A 21,287-nucleotide genomic window follows, 5' to 3' on the forward strand; every position below is an offset into this window, starting at 1 on the left:
CATAATGTGATTAAGGTGTTTACATGTGTGTAATACACGTCCATAATACGATTAAAACAGGAGTAATCCACCTGTCTTAATTCGATTAGATCTTAATTAGATTATGACCATAATTAGATTAAGGTTGCTGTTTACATGGTAGTTTCTTAATCAAATTATGGTCTTAATTAGATTAAGAGTGGATTATTGTTGTCCATGTAAACGCAGTCATTGTCTCAAAGCAGCTTTACAGAAATATCAACACGGTGTACAGATATTAAAGGTGCGAATTTATCCCAACTGAGCAAGCCACTGAGTGGCGACGGTGGTGAGGAAAAACTCCCTAAGATGTTTTAAGAGGAAGAAACCTTGAGAGGATCCCGACTCGGAAGGGAACCCATCGTCATCTGGGTAACAACAGATAGTGTGAAAAAGTTCATTATGGATTTATATGAAGTCTGTATGGCGTTAGGAGCAGCCGTAGTCCCAGCAGTCTGGAATTAAAGAAGATTTGAGCTCCATCCAGAGGCAGAAAGGATCAGGATCTCTAGTATCTCCATAAATTCGTGTGGGGCTTGGTGAAAGGAGAGAGGGAGAAAAAAGATAATTATGACTGCGAAGTAGTAGAACAGAATCTAGTCAGGGTAGGCTTGAGTAAACAAATACGTTTTAAGCCTAGACTTAAACACTGAGACTGTGTCTGAGTCCCGAACACTAATAGGAAGACTGTTCCATAACTGTGGGGCTCTATAAGAGAAAGCTCTTCCCCTGCTGTAGCCTTCACAATTCGAGGTACCGTCAAATAGCCTGCATCTTATCTGCCATATCTGTCCGGCTCTCGAAAGTATTTTCGCCCCATTCCTGTTTTGCCATGGCGAGCACCATCCACATTTTCTTCAGGAAATGTACCGGTCTAGTTATTATTATAATTAATGGTGCTTGAAAAGCACTACTATTGTTCTTCGGCCTACTTAGTATTATTATTATTATTATTATTATAATTAATGGTGCTTGAAAAGCACTACTATTGTTCTTCGGCCAACTTAGTATTATTATTATTATTATTATTATTATTATTATTATTATTATTATTATTATTATAATTAATGGTGCTTGAAAAGCACTACTATTGTTCTTCGGCCAACTTAGTATTATTATTATTATTATTATTATTATTATTATTATTATTAATGGTGCTTGAAAAGTACTATTATTGTTATTTGGCAAACTTATTATAATTATAATTATTATTCTTCTTCCACTTTTTTTTTCGGTGCGAAAGTCCCGCACCGTTTGTCGGAGATCGACGGTTGAGGTGTCAAATCGATTGGCTTATTGAGGAGAGGTGTGCTATGCATTACGGAAGTGATCGGAATGTCGGCATTCCCGGTACGGAAGCTCAAAGTCGGAAAATTTCCCATAGACTTGCATTGAGTTGCGAAAGAATTGGCGCTCTACACCACCAGCTCTTAAAGAATTGCCTCCATACACGCCCGGCTCTAAAAAGTATTGGCGCCCAATCTGGCCGACTCTCAAAAGTATTGGCACCCCGCATGGCTGGCTCTCCATAGTATTTCCGCCCTACACGGCCAGCTCTAAAAAGTATAGCTGCACTACACGGCCAGCTCTCAGAAGTATTGGCACCCTGTGACTCCAGCTCTCAAAAGAATTGGCACCCTACGCCGTCAGCTCTCAAAATTATTGGCACCCCACTCTTCTGGCTGTCAAAAGTATTGGCACGCTACGCTTTCGGCTATCGAAAGTATTGGCGCCTGATCTGAATTTTGCCATGTCAAGCAGCACACATTTTCTTCAGGAAATGTACTGGTCTAGTTTATTATTATTATTATTATTATTATTATTATTGTTGTGTGTGTGTGTATCTGTCTTATTATTTCTGTGTCTGTGTTATTATTTCAGACATCAGATGTTTCTCATCTATATTAAATGTTTTCTACACATTTTATCATTTTAGAAAATGTTTGAAGGATTTTTACACGCACCCCTGCTCTCATCAGACAGAACCTCGATTGGGAAACACTGGGTTAGTTACTCGTCTGACCAATGTGTTTAACTTACTCTCCATCATCACCTTTATTCTGAGTAACATTCATTATTCACACAAAAACTACTTACACACCAATCCTCACTAATATCAGGATACTCGCTCTCATTAAGGGAAAACCAGAAAAAATACATTTCTGCAGATATTTAAGTAAACTTACTCAGTGTATGAGTTCTGCTTCTTTATCTAATGATCTGCTGAGTGTTTCTAGCTCCTGTTATTTTATTTTAGTTTATATATTTGTATAGAGCTCTGACAGTTGTTCGTGCACAGCTGAATGAAGTCACGAGATAATAAATGAAGGTAATGAAATGATAATGTGTGTGATGTAGATTTTACCAGACTTTTAATTCTGTTCTCCAGATTTGCAGCGTTTTCAGGCTTACACTTTCAGTATTTACAGGCCTGTGCTCGATGGATCAGAAAGCTGTCTGATAACAAACCATATCTCTGTGTGTGTGTGTGTGTGTGTGTGTGTGTGTGTGTGTGTGTGTGTGTGTGTGTATTACCCTACCTCACTGCCCCTCCCCCTCTGCAGAATAAACGGTTAGGAAGTGAAAGTGAAAGTCGTCTCCATTTTGTGTGGAGGGGAAAATACACCATTTCAGGAGTAAAAACACAGTGAGTATCTACATCTAAAGCTATAATATATAAACACACTGAATGTACACTAGATGCAGAAGAGTTTTGTGGGTTTGTACTGAAGTTTGAATGTACACAGGTTATTTTATGACTTGATACAGAGACTATTTCCTGTAAGTGAACTCTGTGCTGATACAGGGTTTGATTTAACACACCGATGTTGGAGTGAAGTAAACGTGTGTCCTGCTGTAATCTGGAGAAGGAGACATGACCTCCAACATGAGTGTGTCTGGAGAACAGGACTTAAAGAGAGACGAGAGGTGAGTTACTTTTCCATTCACCAGCAATAAACACACACCGTCTCATGGAACAGATCTGTATCTCTAAACACTCACTAGTTAACAGAGGAACTAGACTTTGGTTTAAGGTGTTTAATAGCAGTATATCACTGATCTGATATAAGTACAGTTTAGAGAAACCATTCACTGAGAGAAGAGTAAAAAGGACTGTGTAATGTGGAGGAGAAGAGCAGCGTAGCTTTGAGTCAGTGAACTCTACAGGCTTTAAGACCCAGCTGAGTCAGTTATCTGTGATTGGGACTCCTGACATCAGTGTAATTCCTGAGGTATGGGGCGTGTCTCCTGTTTGAATAAGTGTGCAGACTGGAGCTGAATTAAAAAGATGGAATTATTGGTGTTTAATGATGAACACATTGTGTAACAGTGCTGAGACAGCAGAGTATCAATTATTGCTGATATTTCTGTTTAATTCTAGAATGATGAAGAGAAAGAGATCAGACTCACCAGAACCCAGCTGTGTGTCCATGAAGAGTGACGCGTCAATGGATTGTCCAATTTACTTCAGAGACGGAGCCAGTTCTCCTGATGTGAGGTCAGAACAGTGAGGTGTTTTACAGCAGTGTTCCACCTGATCAAACTCACTGGTCTCATTCTGAAGCCCTTCATGATCTTTATCAGGTGTTGAAGCAGTAAAACACTAAACTGTGCAGTGCTGAAGCTCTCGGACTGGCAGTGAGGAAAACTGCTTTAAGAGTTCAGTTCAGCCTGCAGTCCCTGAGCTGGAGGGTCTGTGGTGCTACACAACAACATTTACACCTGGGACATTAATGACTAGATCACTATTTTATTCATAAACATGTTAGTGTCAGTGAGAAATCCTGAAATCAGTGTATTGTGTTAAGAGGATAGTGTTAAATATCTGTCTCTGTATGTATTAGTGTGTGTTGTGCAGCTATGAATACATATAGTCTATATTACATCATGTGTTTTATTTCTTCACAGACCACAACAGAAGAAATCAGACCTCAGCAGAAATCAGTTGGACTCCATATTCAAGGTGTGTGTCTTTTTAATGTGTGTAACTTGTGTGTGAGCAGGGTGAAGGTTTTTTTTATTTAAGATCATTACAATTTATAGAAGTATTGATGTGCAGCAGCATTATGGGTAATCAGGCAGAATTTCAGCTGTAACTGCGGGAATAGAAAGAGACTTTTATTCTTTTTATAAAATAAAAGCATCTCTCAGTGTGTAACATTATAATATTTAGATGTGTTCCTGTGTGTTTCTAACCAGGAGCTGGAACACAAAGTCATCAGTCTGATAAAGAATGAGCTGAAGAGGTTTAGGAAGCTCCTGAGTCCAGATTACCCAGCATGCACTGAGAGGGAGGTGGAGGATGAGGAGGATCTGCACAGTGTCAGAGACGGAGCGCTGAAGATCACACTGCACGTCCTGAAGAACATGAACCACACAGATCTCGCTAACACACTGCACAACAGTAAGAGCTCTGAGTCATGGCTTTATTCCATCAGGTTCACTTCAGAGAGAGGAAATAGTTTTAGATAGGAACACTTTTAGTTTGAAGTTCGAGTTTAGTATCATGTACATCTGCTGCGTTTCTGTTCTGTTCGTGGTCCAGCGTGTGGTGACTCTGTACAATGGTCCTGTTCCTTCAGGAATATTTACTACATGAATCAGGAATGAACAGCAGCGTTTGAATTTTACATTTAATCCTGTGTTCAGTGATTTTACATTAAAACATGTTATTACTTTGTTTATTAGAACTCGCCTCTGTGTATCAGACAAAGCTGAAATCCAGCCTGAGAGAGAAGTTTAAAAGAATTAATGAAGGAATCTCACAGCATGGAAGCTCAGCACTTCTGAATGAGATCTACACAGAGCTCTACATCACAGAGGGTTGGAGTGGAGACGTCAATAATGAACATGAGGTGAGACAGATTGAGACAGCGTCCAGGAGACCAGCAGCACAGGAGACACCCATCAAATGTAATGATCTCTTTAAAGACGAGTCCATCAGAAGAGTGCTGACTAAAGGAGTTGCTGGAATTGGAAAAACAGTCTCTGTGCAGAAGTTCATTCTGGACTGGACTGAAGGAAAAGCAAATCAGGACGTCACCTTCATGTTTCCACTTCCCTTTAGAGAGCTGAATCTGATGAAGCAGAAACATCTCAGTCTGATGGATCTTCTTCATCACTTTTTCCCTGAAATGAGAAAACTACAGTTAATAGACTCCTACAAAGTGGTGTTGATCTTTGATGGTCTGGATGAGTGTCGACTTCCTCTAAATTTCCAGAAGAATGAGAGACTGTGTGATGTGACAGAGTCAGCCTCAGTGGATGTGCTGCTGACGAACCTCATCAAGGGGAATCTGCTTCCCTCTGCTCTCCTCTGGATCACCTCTCGAGCAGGAGCAGCCAATCAGATCCCTCCTGAGTGTGTAGACCAGGTAACAGAGGTACGAGGGTTCAGTGATCCTCAGAAAGAGGAGTACTTCAGGAAGAGGATCAGTGATCAGAGCCTGGCCAATAAAATCATCTCACACATGAAGTCTTCAAGAAGCCTCTACATCATGTGCCACATCCCAGTCTTCTGCTGGATCTCAGCCACTGTTCTAGAGAGAATGTTGGGTGAAGCAGAGAGTGGACAGATCCCCAAGACTCTGACTCAAATGTTCACACACTTCCTGATCTTTCAGATCAAACACAAGGACCAAAAGTACCATCAGAAATGTGACCCTGATCCTCAGCAGACCAGAAAGAGTATCCTGGCACTGGGGAAACTGGCTTTCCAACAGCTGGAGAAAGGAAACCTGATCTTCTATGAGGAAGACCTGAGAGAGTGTGGCATTGATGTGAGAGAAGTGTCAGTGTACTCAGGAGTGTGTACCCAAATCTTCAGAGAGGAGTTTGGGCTTCACCTGGGGAAGGTGTTCAGCTTTGTACATCTGAGTGTTCAGGAGTTTCTGGCTGCTTTATATGCATTTCTCTCCTTCATCAGCAGAAATGTAACAGAACAACCAACCACTGATCTGTCTGATCTTCTCAACAAGTCAGACATGTCTGATCTCCTCAGGAGTGCAGTGGACAAGGCCTTACAGAGTGAGAACGGACACCTGGACCTGTTCCTCCGCTTCCTTCTGGGTCTATCACTGGAGTCCAATCAGACTCTCTTACGAGGTTTAATGCCCCAGACAGGAAGCAGCTCTCACAGCAAACAGGAAACAGTCGAGTACATCAAGGAGAAGATCAGGGAGAATCCATCTCCAGAGAAATCCATCAATCTCTTCCACTGTCTGAATGAACTGAATGATCATTCTCTAGTGCAGGAAGTACAGACTTACCTGAACAGAGGAGGTCACAGTCGTCTCAGTGGAACCAGACTCTCTCCTGCTCAGTGGTCAGCTCTGGTGTTTGTGTTACTGAACTCAGATCAGGAGCTGGATGAGTTTGATTTGAGTAAATATGACCCATCAGAGGAATGTCTTCTGAAGCTGCTGCCAGTGGTCAAAGCCTCCAGAAGAGCTGTGTGAGTATTTTTATTTATAAATGTATCACTGCATGGTTAATTATTTTAATGTAACACTGAACTGCACTGTTTGGATTAATGCTGGTTAATAATTACTCTAATCATCTTTAAACAAACCTCTGGTACTGTTCCAGAAGAGTTTCACTTTTTACACCAACACGTTACATCTGCACTGAGGGCGGGGCCATGTGGACAAAACCTCCTATCACCATTTATTACCTTTTCTCTAAAACTGATGAAGAAATGATCTCTACAGAATAACTGCATGTATTCATCACTGCTTTCTGATCATTTTGTGATCTAAACACCAGTGAAAGGCACTTTTTCTTTTCTCCTTTCATTTGAAAGTGACACTGAACAGAACTTCACAAACGAGAAGAGAAACAGAACACTGTCACCATGGGAACAATATGAATACAGCATGTGACACTGGTGTTATAGAGGATATAGGAAAATATCTATCAATAGACATGACTGATTATTCTATTTTCTGGTCCTATGATGTGTATCAGCGTATCACACCACTCAATCTGCACTGAGGAACACACGTGAGAGTGTCGTGGAAAACAATCTTTCCAACCTAAGTTAAACACTTCAGAGACAGAGGGTTTGTAGATGCCAAAGGTCATCAAACTTTATTGAAACAACAAAGTGAGACAGTCTGCAGAAAGTCTGAATTATACACACACACACACGTCTTTATATACTTTTCTGAAGCAGTAAAATTATCCCTAGGGGGGCATTAACCTCTTCTTTCTAAAAACAAACCAATCTCCATCGCCTTCATGAATTATTCATATCTATATGATACCTTACATTTGTGGTGCATGCGTTGTGAGTTGGATTTTCTTAAAGGTTTTATTGGGACAAGGTCATTTTTTGCAGCGCATGCGCCTTGCGTTGAATTTTCTGAAAGGTTTCATCAGGACAGGATTTTTACCCCGTCCCAGATTTCCCCCTTATACCTTAATGACCTTCTGGCTTTAGTCCCAGCCAGGTACACTTCATCCTGGAAGTCTGATCTGTTATTGTGACACTGGTATTGAAGCTTAAAGGGCTTTGATTGGAAACACAGTTCTGGTGAATGTCTAATTGCTCATTTATTGCCAGAGTAAAGCTGCTTTAGACAAAACACACGGTTCTTCTAACTCCGTTTACACAGGACATACAGAGATGCAGAAAAACACCTGATGTTCAGTAACACATAGACGTCTTCTAGCTCACTACACACTTACAATAGAACTTGATTAAAACTCTTCTGTGCTTTTTCACTTTCACACCGACCTTGTTTGGTTTGGACCGATCAGACTTTCTCTTTAGATTGGATCTGGTGTGGGATTAGTTTACAGGATGAAAGAGGATTGTCCTCGAGGACGGATTTCCAGTTAGCAAAAACATCATCATAATCCCTCTGTGCAGATCAAGGGATACGTCCTGTTAATAACTTTAATCCCCAACAAAAAATGTGTGAATATTTACCATAAACAAACAAACAAACAAACAAATACATAATGCATGCACTGTGTGAGACGGATTTCCAGTTAGCAAACTAACTCGTCAACTTACTCCACACACACACTCACAAACACACAAACACACTCTCTCACACACACTCTCTCACACACTCTCTCTCACACACACTCTCTCACACACACTCACTCACACACACACACTCACACACACACAGACTTTCACACACACAGACTTTTTTTTTTTACATGTATATATACACACACATACTCACACACACACACTGTCTCTCTCTCTCACACACACACAGACTTTTTTTACATGTACTTCCCTTAAAAATGGTTTCCATTATTCAAACAAAAACCCTTCTGATTTTATTTCAATAATAATAATAATAATAATAGTAATAATAATAATGCTGATGTGGTGTCCTGTCCTCTGATTTGTGTGTGTGAGAGAAACACACTCACATTTCTGTTACATGGTAAAGAGTAAGTGTGTTATGGCTGTGTGTGTGTTTGAGGTCAGTGTTCTGATATTTCATCATTTCTCTTCCAGTCTGTGTGTGTGTAAACTGACAGAGGAAAGCTGTAGAGTTCTGTCCTCAGTTCTCAGATCAAACTCCTCCAGACTGAGAGAACTGGACCTGACTCACAATAACCTGCAGGATTCAGGAGTGAAGCTGCTCTCTGCTGGACTGGAGAATCCACACTGTACACTGGAGACACTGAGGTGCACACACACTCACACACACACAAACACTGGAGATACTGAGGTACAAACACACACACACACACACACACACATACACACACTATACACTGGAGATACTGAGGTACACACGCGCACACACACACACACACACACATACATACATACATACACACATATGCATACATACACACACACACACACACACACTGGAGATACTGAGGTACACACACACACACACACACACACACACTGGAGATACTGAGGTACATACACACACAAACTCTCTCTCTTTCTCTCTCACACACACAGACTTTTTTTTTACATGTACGTCCCTTAAAAATGGTTTCAGTTATAATAAAGTATTTATTCAAACAAAAACCCTTCTGTTTTCATTTCAATAATAATAATAATAATAATAATAATAATAGTAGTAGTAATAATAATAATAATAATAATAATAATAATAATAATAATAATAATAATAATGCTGCTGATGTGGTGTTCTGTCCTCTGATTTGTGTGTGTGAGAGAAACACACTCACATTTCTGTTACATGGTAAAGAGTAAGTGTATTATGGCTGTGTGTGTGTTTGAGGTCAGTGTTCTGATATTTCATCATTTCTCTTCCAGTCTGCGTGTGTGTAAACTGACAGAGGAAAGCTGTAGAGTTCTGTCCTCAGTTCTCAGATCAAACTCCTCCAGACTGAGAGAACTGAACCTGAGTGTCAATAACCTGCAGGATTCAGGAGTGAAGCTGCTCTCTGCTGGACTGGAGAATCCACACTGTACACTGGAGATACTGAGGTACACACACACACACACACACACACACACACACACACACACACACACTGTACACTGGAGATACTGAGGTACACACACACACTCACACACACACACACACACACACACACACACACTGTACACTGGAGATACTGAGGTACACACACACACACACACACACACACTGTGCACTGGAGATACTGAGGTACACACACACACACACACTGTGCACTGGAGATACTGAGGTACACACACACACACACTCACTGTACACTGGAGACACTGAGGTACACACACACACACACACACACACACTGTACACTGGAGACACTGAGGTACACACACACTCTCTCACACTCACTCACTCACTCACTCACTCACTCACTCACACACAGTTTCCCTCTGTGGTGATTGTAATTGTAGTGATGTGATATTGTCATTGTTGTGTGTGTGAGATGAGACTAAATGTTGTGTATATAAAGATTTTGTGTAGTTGATGTTTTCAGAGCTAAAACTGAGTGTGTTAAGTGTGAGAAGGTTTTCTTTCTTGCAGGATGTGTTACTGCAGTATTACAGATGAAGGCTGTGCTGCTCTGGCTTCTGCTCTGAGGTCAAACTCCTCATCACACCTGAGAGAACTGGATCTGAAGGGTAATAATCCAGGAGAATCAGGAGTGAAGCTGCTCTCTGATCTACTGAAGGATCCACACTGTAACCTGGAGACACTACAGTGAGTTACTGACTTACTGTCTCTTTACTCTACTGTATCATACTGAATAATGTGTGTGTGTGTGTGTGTGTGTGTGTGTGTGTTTATGCTGATGTGTGTTTACACTGATGTTCTTCTCTGTCTTACAGCATTAAGGGTAATAAACTCACCAGCACTGGCGTATGACAGGAGTCTCACCTCAAACCTCTTCTCCAGGATAAAGCAGTCTTGGTGAAGAGTTAGAACCCGTCCCACATTTCCAGCAGTTTGGGAGCTGAATCATTAAACTTAAAGGGGCAGAGCAGAAACAAAGTCAAGAACAGGCAGAAGGTCGTACACAGGAGAAATCAACACACGTAACCAAATATCTGCTGTACAAAGCAACGGCACCGATCTGCCCCGGATATGGAGACTGACGAGGCTTAAGTACACGTCCGGAAATGTACAGCCAACTCATCCCAAAGCACGAGGCGGGAGCAGGCATGTACGAGATGTGATCGTCCAATGGCAAGCAGGAACATGACTCATTGCAGTGGACTGGGCTTAAAAGAGGAGGAGACAAGACACCCATCCCTCCCCCGACATAGACACACGAATGGAACATAGTACAAACAGAAATACAACTGAGGACGTAACAATGGCCATGTATCAAATAAAATGTAAACGTGCATTGATGAAGTTAATGTTGTTAGTAATTGTTTATAAATTACCATGGTAACACAGCTCCAAGGTATAAAAATATGGAGTTTGTCATCAATCAAACAGTAACCAGTTTTAATACCTAAAAAGTTTACGTAGCAAAATTTAGCAAAGCGCTTTACAGTAAATTAAAATGTAAAATTAAACTAATGAAATGTTGTGCAGCACATGCTTATGTTAATGTTTGTTTCATTATATGATCAATAAATACTCCCAAAGTCACCAGAATCGAAAGCTTTGGTGCTGTTAAACATTTAGAGATTGAGGTTGTGGTGACTCAGTAGTTCACTCAGTATATCTGGGTAAGACACAGTGAACGACTCACTGCTGGCATTCATGAAGAAGTCATAAACTCCACTGGAATAATAAATAGGATCTAATAAAACCATGAGTGGAAATTACTGGTGTACGTTTGTTAGGATAGACTTCCACCAACCTGGAACTATATCCTCCAGTCCACGCGGTGGCGGTAACGCGCCTAACAGCTGCGTCTCCGACCAGTAGAAATCACAGAAGAAGAAAAAGCTGCAGCGGGTATCTCCTGAGCAGTTGAGTTATTACACCGAACTAATCATCTCCAGATTTAATTATTTCTGACAGTTTTACAGCTAGATTTGATCCAGTTTAAAAGTAAAAGCTGGTTATTTTGTCTGTGTTTGAGGAATTAAAACTCCGTTCTGTTTTTAAACCCGAGGTAAGTTAAACGGAAGCTGTGTGGCCGAATCCCAAATCGATGTCATTTCCGGTTTAAGTGCACTACATTAGGGATGAAATAATGACAGTCTACACCCTATGTAGTGCACTATGTAACTCATGGGGAGAGATTTGTTATTCTGTTTTAGCGGCACTATTTAAGTATAACCTTATTTATCCTAAAATCCATTGTTTGCTCCCTGCTTATAGCAACTAAAACAACAGTGAGTGTAAAAGTGGCTGTCATTTAGCAGCTAAAATAACTTTAAATTTCTGTAATGTTTTTAATGTATTGGACATTCACTGCAAATTCGAGCTTCTATTTCTCAACAATAAACACAAAAAGGACAAAATGTGTGTGTGTGTAGCTGGCGAGGTCACTTTGTAAAGAAATACTACGCGCATGCGCACGTAAGAATTCACGTCAACATCTCCGCCATATTGATGAGGGAAAGACCGCGCTGTAAACAAATACAAGTAAACGGAGGAGCTGTGGTTTTCCTGGATAATAATTTACATGATTTACCGGAGATGATAACGGCATCGTTTTCAAAAACTTGCCCTTTGAAACCCGTTTTCCAAAGTTTTCAGACCTCGAAACGCCGTCGTCATGGAAACGAACAGCCAAACCGCATCAGAAGTTTTCGGTTTTTATTTGAAAACGTTGTGGTGTAAACGGCCCCTTAACAACTACAGCAAAATGCTGCTTTTATTGCTGAAGCCTTTCTGTAAACAAATAGAAATGAAATAGAATTTTTATGATTCACACTCCATTACACTCCATTCTTCTTCTCAAAGACAACTCTATTTTTGAAAATAATCAAGATTTTTTTTTGTTAAAAAATCTATTTCATGATGCAGCTTATTATTAGAGCTGCAACTAACGATTATTTTCACAATCGATTATTTTTTTTCGATTAATCTGATGGGGGCGGGGCAAACTTTCAGTGCCTTTTTTTGTTTATTTAAAATAAAATCCACAAACTGAGTGTTACAAATATAAATTCAGACTAAAACTTTACACAGATGTTTGTCCAAAACAGAAAAGAACCCAATACACACACACACACACACATACATATATATATATATATATATATATATATATATATATATATATACACACATTCATATACATATATACACACACACATACATACATACACACATATATATATATATATATATATATATATATATATATATATATATATATATATATATATATATATATATATATATATATATATATATATATATATATATAAAATTAATTTAGGACTGTAGTTTAATTCGGTGCTTTTTGTGAATCCATAAAAAAAATAATGCATAAGTACTTATATAATATAAATGTAAACTAACTAAATAAGATAAATATATATAAACATTTATAAATAGAGTTAGATAGATAGCATTATTATTTTTTATGGGATGCACAAAAAGCACAGATTTAAACTCCAGTCCTAAATGAATAATAAAATCTCACTTTCACTGCACCTTGTGGTTTCTGTATCTCGGTGTCTTTAGACATGATTTTACTTTTGATCATAATGTTTGAATTAGACATTACAGATCTTACTCGCGCTACACTCTGTACCAGCGCGTCTACACCGCGCGTGACCAGCAACGCAGTCTCGTTACTAACACTTTATTTTCAGTGCTTTTTGAACTGTCTCTCAGCCCTAAATAGTTCCGCGGTATTTGTGTGGAATTGGGATGAACGTCTAGTTAAAGGGTTGATGTCTCGCTGGCGCAGTGATTTGTTCTTTAGGAGTGTTTTTCTCTTGAACAGCGCTCCGTGTGGAGACCTGAGGTAGTTCTGTAGTCACAGGTGCACAAATCAGTCACACAGCTCCAGCTCCACCTGCGCCTCTCGCAGGGAAACGGTTTCTGTGCACTGGCTCCGTCCCAAATCACCTTGTATGGAACCTCTATTTCTAGTGCACTAGGTGCGGTAGAGACTCCATTCGTTCAGACCGTGTGTAGTGTACCTAGATACGCAGTCGTGCAGGATTTGGGCACAGGCCACGCTAATGAAACATCATCCATTTCAAGTCGAGTTGCTATTGTTAAACACTTCACTAAAACCTGTATGGAAACGTTGCTGTTCAGTTGTTCTATAAGTGCAATTTCAACCAAATACTGTGGAGTGTAAAAGTTTGTACCCCCTTTTGGTTTCTTTTGGACGGAAGGGTGTTAAATGTCCTAAACACTACAAAATTTGACTGTAAGTAGAAGTTAATTTTATTATCAGACTCAGATATCCATGTTAATATTTTTAATACTGATCATTAGTGTTAAATGACTTGATTTTGTGGTCAATAAACCGTTTTTGTGTTGATTTTGATGTATGTTTTGGATCACTGTCCTGCTGGAAGATCCAACCATGGCCCATTTTAATCTTTCTGTCAGAGGCAGTCAGGTTTTTATTTAATATCTGTTGATTTTTGGTAGAGTCCATGATGCCATGTATCCTAATGAAATGTCCAGGTCCTCTGGCAGAAAAACATTCCCAAAACATTAAAGATCCACCTCCATATTTAACCGTGGGCATGAGGTACTTTTCCATATGGCTACCTCTCTGTGTGCTTCAAAACCACCTCTGTGTTTATTACCAAAAAGCTCTATTTTGGTTTCATCTGACCATAGAACCCGATCCCATTTGAAGTTCCAGTAGTGTCGGCAAACTGAAGACACCGGAGTGTGTTTTTGGATGAGAGTAGAGGCTTTTTTCTTGAAACCTTTCCAAACAGCTTGTGGTGATGTAGGTGACTTCAGATTGTAGTTTTGGAGACTTTCTGGAAGATGCATGGTAGGGTGCTGTGCTTGTGTTTGATTCCATTTCTTTTGATAAACTCTTGGAATTCAGCACTGGTAAAAAACAAAGAAACTGCTATGGTCTGACATCACTACTTCTGGTATCCTGTGTTGGCTAAAGGTTTGTCTTAAGCACTGAATGGTAACTGTGGATGTAGACTTGATTAACAGATAAGCCTCTGTCCATTTTGAGAATGCCTCTACCACGATCAAGAACATTCTACCCATCCACGGTGCACCGTAATCAATGTGAATCCTTCTCCATGGTTGCTCTGGTAACTCTCACGCATGCAGTGGCGCGTTTGCCGGAGCGTTTCTGTTTTCCTGACAGACTGCACACGATTTGACCAATGCTTCCACCTCTGCATCCAAGTGTGGCAACCACATATAGCTACGCACCAGGCCTTTCATCCTGGTAATTCCCGGATGGGTTTCGTGTAGATGTCTTAGAAGAGCCGCACGCCGCGGATGTGGAACCACTACGTGAGTCCCCCTTAAAACAAAGCTTCCCTATATGCAGAGTTGATCCTATTTCCTTACATATTCGGGATGTCACGATACCAAAAATCTAGTCGTTGGTACCGATACCACCAAATGTACACGATGCTCAGTACCATGGTGTGGTTTTTATTTTTTTTTAAAAAAGAATTTAAAAAAATGATAAAATTAAAAACTCCTGGAGGACATCCTCCTCTGGCTGATACTGGCAGAGAGAGAGAGAGACGGATATTTTAGTTCAAACACTGTCTGACCATGACTAATAAGTGCTAAGGTGCACTCCTAAACGCGCACACACACCCCTTATACTCTGAATGCAAGCATTAGTTTAAATTCACTGATACGGTGTCAGGATAAAAAGATTTATTAAAAGCATGAACATGTGAATAATTATGAGTGACATTAGGCTACATTTAGCTGACAGGACACGGGCTGAATGGAGATGCATGGTGGTCCATTAGGAGGTAGTTTATAACATTACAATGCGTTAGCGTTTAACAAATAACTGGATATCGCAAACATTACATGGAGCATAATGTTAGCTGATTTCACGGCTACAATGCCAGCTGTCTCAAACATAATATAGGACCTGTCTTTCGACTGTAATCCTGTGGCATTAATTTTGTGACCTAAAAATACCTCTACTTCTCCCATGAACTTGCACTTGCTCCTTCTTTGCCTCAGTCCACTCTTTTCTATCCTACTTAGTACCTCATCCAAGTTCTGCAGATGTTCATTAGCCCCTGAGACTAGAATGCAATCCAGATAAACTGTGACGCGTGTGATGTCTTGCAGAATCCCTTCTATTGTGCACTGGAAGATCGCTGGACTTGAAGCAACTCCAAATGGTGGCCTGTTGTAAGTACATAATCCCTTGTGCATGTTGAATGTAACATACTTATTGGAATTTTTGTGCAGCATTATCTTCTGATGCGCATGGGTCATGTCCTGTTTGGAAATTCTTTCCTCCTGCCGACTGAGCAAATAATTCTTCTACCTTGGGAATTGGATACTGCTCCACACTAGAGCTGGATTTACTGCGAATTTATAATCCCTACAAATTGGGGTAGAACCATCAGTTTTCTGACTGGAACAATGGGAGCTGCCCACTCTGCAAACTGCATTGGTTCAATGATCTTGTCTTCCACCAGCCTCTGGAGTTCTCTCTCCAGCAGTGGACCCAACTCTTCTTTGAACACCTCGGATTGTCTCTCCAATACGTTAGCCAATTTATGACCTGGTACATTTGCTACTGTATTTACCAGCTGAGGCAACAAATGATTTCCGTAGCCCCTTCCGTACCTTCACTACAGTGAGAGAGAGGCCTTTAGTTGCATAGATGTTACCCTGGCTCCTTTATGACCTCACAGACTACTACTTGTCTTGCTCTTGGAGTGATCTTTGTTGGTTGATATCTTCTGGGGAGGGTAATGATGGTCTTGAATTTCCTCCATTTGTGCACAATCTGTCTGTGATCAAATATTATCATTTTGTCTCGTTTGTTTAACTGGGATCTCTTGGTCTACTTTTAGGACTTGTGTAAAAATCTGATGTTTTGGGTCATCTTTATTCATATATATATATATATATATATATATATATATATATATAAAATTCTGAAAGGTTCATAAACCTTCAAGCACCACTGAATATATCTTGGCCTCACTTATTGTTCTGAATGAGTAAGAGAATTTGGCTTATGCGTTACCTATCCCTGTGAAACAGGAAGTAATGGTTGAACAATGTCCTGTTCCTAGTTTCCCAAGTGTACAAAAAAGTAAAATATCAAGAGGAATATACTTCAAATACATTTCTCATGGATTCATAGGGGTGCCAATGATTGTTGTACACTCATTTAACAAATATTTTTTTATAAACTTGTGGTGTTTGCAATTGTTTATCCATGGGAGCAGAGTATTTTTGTGAATTTTTTTTGAACAAAAGGTTTTCTTCTTTGCTCATATTTACCAAGGGTGCCAATATTAGTGGAGGACACTGTACATGTCACTCTCAAGTGGAAACCTCATATGACACACTGTTACTTTTCAGGATATAAAAACCTGTCAACACTGTTACAGTTGGTATTGTGGCTGTATATAAGGTCAAACACATGATCATATTAACATTTTACCAAAATGAAGCTCGTTTAACTGCATGTTTATTCCTTACATTCAATTCAATTCAATTCAATTTTATTTGTATAGCGCTTTTTACAATAGACATTGTCTCAAAGCAGCTTTACAGAAATATCAACATGGTATACAGATATTAAAGGTGTGAATTTATCCCAACTGAGCAAGACACTGAGTGGCGACGGTGGCGAGGAAAAACTCCCTAAGATGTTTTAAGAGGAAGAAACCTTGAGAGGAACCCGACTCAGAAGGGAACCCATCCTCATCTGGGTAACAACAGATATTGTGAAAAAGTTCATTATGGATTTATATGAAATCTGTATGGCGTTAGGAGCAGCCGTAGTCCCAGCAGTCTGGAATTAAAGAAGATTTGAGCTCCATCCAGAGGCAGAAAGGATCTGGATCTCTAGTATCTCCATAAATTCGTGTGGGGCTCGGCGAAAGGAGAGAGGGAGAAAGTAGAACAGAATCTAGTCAGGGTAGGCTTGAGTAAACAAATACGTTTTAAGCTTAGACTTAAACACTGAGACTGTGTCTGAGTCCCGAACACTAATAGGAAGACTGTTCCATAACTGTGGGGCTCTATAAGAGAAAGCTCTTCCCCCTGCTGTAGCCTTCACTATTCCAGGTAACGTCAGATAGCCTGCATCTTTTGATCTAAGTAGGCGTGGCGGATCATATAAAACCAAAAGGTCGCTTAGATATTGTGGTGCGAGACCGTTTAGTGCTTTATAGGTTAATAAGAGTATTTTATAATTAATGCGAGATTTTACTGGGAGCCAATGCAGTATTGATAATATCGGTGTGATATGGTCGTATCTTCTAGTTCTAGTTAGGACTCTAGCAGCTGCATTCTGGACTAATTGGAGCTTATTTATATTCCTACTGGAACATCCAGACAGTAAGGCATTACAGTAATCTAATCTAGAGGTGACGAATGCATGAACTAGTATTTCCGCATCATGTAGTGACAATATGTTTCTTATTTTAGAAATATTTCTGAGATGAAAGAAGGCTATCCTAGTAATATTATCTACATGAGCATCAAATGATAGGCTGGAGTCAATAATCACTCCAAGGTCTTTAACTGCTGCACATGATGAAACAGAAAGCCCATCCAGAGTAACCATGTGATCAGAAAGGATACTTCTAGCTACACATGGGCCTAATAAAAGTATTTCTGTTTTATCAGAATTAAGCAGAAGGAAGTTAATTAACATCCAATGTCTAATGTCCTTTACACAATCCTCAACTTTACTAAGCTTATGTCTGTCCTCTGGCTTCGCTGAAACATACAACTGTGTATCATCAGCATAACAGTGGAAGCTAATTCCATGTTTACGAATAATTTGACCTAGGGGTAGCATATATAAAGTAAAGAGCAGTGGGCCTAAAACAGAACCCTGTGGAACTCCAAAAGTAACCTCAGTACACATGGAGAATTCACCATTTACATCTACGAACTGATAACGATCGGTCAGATAAGACCTGAGCCAGGAGAGGACTGTTCCCTTAATACCAACAACATTTTCTAATCTATCAAGGAGAATAGTGTGATCTATAGTATCAAAAGCTGCACTAAGGTCGAGTAACACAAGCAGCGAGACACAACCCTGATCGTAAGTCAGTAGAAGGTCATTTACTACTTTAACTAACGCTGTCTCTGTGCTATGATGAGGTCTAAATCCTGACTGATACATTTCATGAATGTTATTCCTATCCAAGTACGAGCATAACTGCTTTGCTACAACCTTTTCTAAAATCTTAGAGATGAAGGGGAGATTTGATATTGGTCTATAGCTGGACAATTGAGACGGGTCAAGATCAGGTTTTTTAATCAAGGGTTTAATAACTGCTAATTTAAGTGATTTAGGTACATAGCCAGTGCTTAGGGAAGAATTGATTATATTTAGAAGTGGCTCAATTACTACTGGACCAATCTGTTTAAACAAACATGTAGGTACGGGATCTAGTATGCAAGTTGATGAATTGGCTGAAGAGATTAATGTAGCTAGTTCGGTCTCTCTAAACGGAGCAAAACACTCTAAACATTGATCTGATATTGCTACATTGTCATGTAATGGGTTTATTACAGTACTGTCCGGTTTTAATTTAATGGCCTGTATTTCACGTCTAATATTTTCAACCTTATCATTGAAAAATGTCATGAAATCTTCACTGCTATGTAATGATTGAGTGTTTCTTTCTGTAGTGGTTTTATTCCTAGTTAATTTTGCTACTGTGTTGAAAAGGAATGTAGAATTGTTTTTGTTGTCTCCTATTAAGGTGGAGAAATAGATTTTTCTAGCATCGCCAAGAGATTTCTATATTTCAGTAGGCTCTCCTTCCATGCTGTTTGAAATATCACCAGTTTGGTTTGACGCCATTTACGTTCTAATTGTCGAGTTGTCTGTTTTAAGGTTCGCGTTTGATTGTTATACCAGGGTGCTAATTTTTTTTCTCTAATTATTTTCCTTTTGAGTGGAGCCACTCTATCTAGCGTGTAGCGGAGTGTTGACTCCAAGCTTTCAGTCGCCTGATCGAGTTCTGTGTGATCTGACGGTGATCCAAATCTAACTGATGTTTCTGCGAGGTTATTTATGAAGCTCGGTGCAGTAGCTGATGTGTAGGTACGTTTTACACGGTAGCGAGACGAGGTGGAAATATTATGATCAATACGTATTATGAACGAGATAAGATAATGGTCTGAGACAACTTCAGACTGCGGAAAAATGATAATATTTTCTATACTTAGTCCGTATGTTAGTATGAGGTTAAGAGTGTGACCACCATTATGAGTAGGCCCGATTACGTTCTGATTAATCCCTACTGAATCTAAGATGGACACAACCGCTATTCTTAGAGGGTCTTCCAGGTTATCAAAATGAATATTAAAGTCTCCGACGATTAATTCTTTATCTACAGACACAACCAGGTTTGAGATAAAGTCTGTAAATTCACTAAGAAATTCAGTATATGGCCCTGGGGGTCTGTAAATAATAATTAGAGGAATTGACTTATTTTTGTGGCTACATAACTTATACTGGTATAAAGAATTTCAAAAGAATTAAATTTATGACTAGGTTTTTGTGTGACGACTAGATTTTGACTATGGATGAGACCAACACCTCGTCCTCTACCAGTTGAACGAGGCTGATGTACATAACTGTATCCAGGAGGACTGGCTTCATTTAATGCTATGTACTCGTTTGGTTTAATCCAAGTTTCCGTTAAACACATTAAATTACATTCCTGATCAGTAATGATGTCGTTAACAATAAGAGCCTTAGACGCAAGAGATCTAATGTTTAATAGTCCTAGCTTCAGATCAAAAGTGCTGGATGTGCATTCAATATGATTTAATTTTATGTTAATTAAGTTACGAAGATAGACTTTCCGAGATTTTCTATATATTTGTATAGCTCGGGGAACAGACACAGTCTCTATAGTATGTATTACCTTTCCTGGATTTTTAGTTGAACATTGATTTTACTGAATGTTGTTATTATTGGAAGATGTACTTACGGTAGACAGTCACTTGGAGTGTAGTGTCTTGGAAATGTTGTCTGAAAGCAGTTCCGCTCTGAGGCTGCTGGGGTGCAGGCCATCAGGACGAAACAACCTAGGACGCTCCCAGAACAGATCCCAGTTATTGACAAACACCAGATTCTGCTCATTACACCAAGAGACTAACCAATCATTTAATGCTAGAAGTCTACTGAACTTTTCTGCTCCACGTCTGTATGTGGGAAGAGGTCCAGAGACTAATGATCTTCGGGGTGGGTGATCTGCCTCGTACCGTCTCGATCAGGCTGGAGAAGTCCCTCTTCAGAACCTCCGTCTGCCGCAGCCTGGTGTCGTTCGTCCCCGCGTGCAGCACAACCGCTCCAATGCGCTCGTCCTTCTCTAACGATTCATCAGTGACTCGATCACTTGAGTTTTATTTTACTGTGTTTATATTGTTTGGGGAGAGTGTGTGTTCTGTCCATGGATAACGGTTTAGATGTACAACGAAGTGCGTGAGTTTAAAAGACCTGTGTTCCTGTAGGTGTGGAGAGCTCAGTGGAGGATCCTTAGGCTCTGCATTTAACGTGAACATTTGACTGCATTTAACGTGCAGCCGAGAAGGAGGACATGGTGACGGAAGGTGAGCTGCATGATGGCAGGCTGATCGCCGATCAGAAGGTACTACACTGAAATACTCCACCCCGGTCAGAGTAACTCTTCTGCACTGGAGCTTTGTAGATAGAAGTTGTTTTAGTTTGAGATGGCGTCGTCACCCTCAGGTTCGAGTTTAGCG

The 21,287-nt window shown here is 39.9% G+C and overlaps 1 protein-coding gene across 4 annotated transcripts; it reads left to right on the top strand.

Moving 5' to 3' along the window:
• The first annotated feature begins 1,689 nt into the window (after positions 1-1,689).
• LOC128634115 (NLR family CARD domain-containing protein 3-like) lies at positions 1,690-11,248 on the top strand. 4 transcript variants are annotated; one of them, XM_053684349.1, is made up of 12 exons: positions 1,690-1,800; positions 1,955-2,347; positions 2,583-2,665; positions 2,788-2,946; positions 3,401-3,517; positions 3,928-3,982; positions 4,219-4,423; positions 4,708-6,472; positions 8,501-8,674; positions 9,287-9,460; positions 9,993-10,169; positions 10,298-11,248. In XM_053684349.1, exons 4-12 carry the CDS (start codon positions 2,894-2,896, stop codon positions 10,332-10,334), a joined length of 2,757 nt encoding a protein of 918 aa, XP_053540324.1. In that variant the 5' UTR covers positions 1,690-1,800; positions 1,955-2,347; positions 2,583-2,665; positions 2,788-2,893; the 3' UTR covers positions 10,335-11,248. The 4 variants fall into 4 exon arrangements, with proteins under 4 accessions (XP_053540324.1, XP_053540323.1, XP_053540326.1 ...); XM_053684348.1 differs by lacking the exon at positions 1,690-1,800 and having other exon boundaries at positions 2,825-2,946; XM_053684351.1 differs by lacking the exons at positions 1,690-1,800; positions 9,287-9,460 and having other exon boundaries at positions 1,963-2,347; positions 2,825-2,946.
• The last annotated feature ends 10,039 nt before the right edge of the window (positions 11,249-21,287 follow it).

This window comes from Ictalurus punctatus, chromosome 12, assembly GCF_001660625.3.
Source record: "Ictalurus punctatus breed USDA103 chromosome 12, Coco_2.0, whole genome shotgun sequence".
Lineage (NCBI taxonomy): Eukaryota > Metazoa > Chordata > Actinopteri > Siluriformes > Ictaluridae > Ictalurus > Ictalurus punctatus.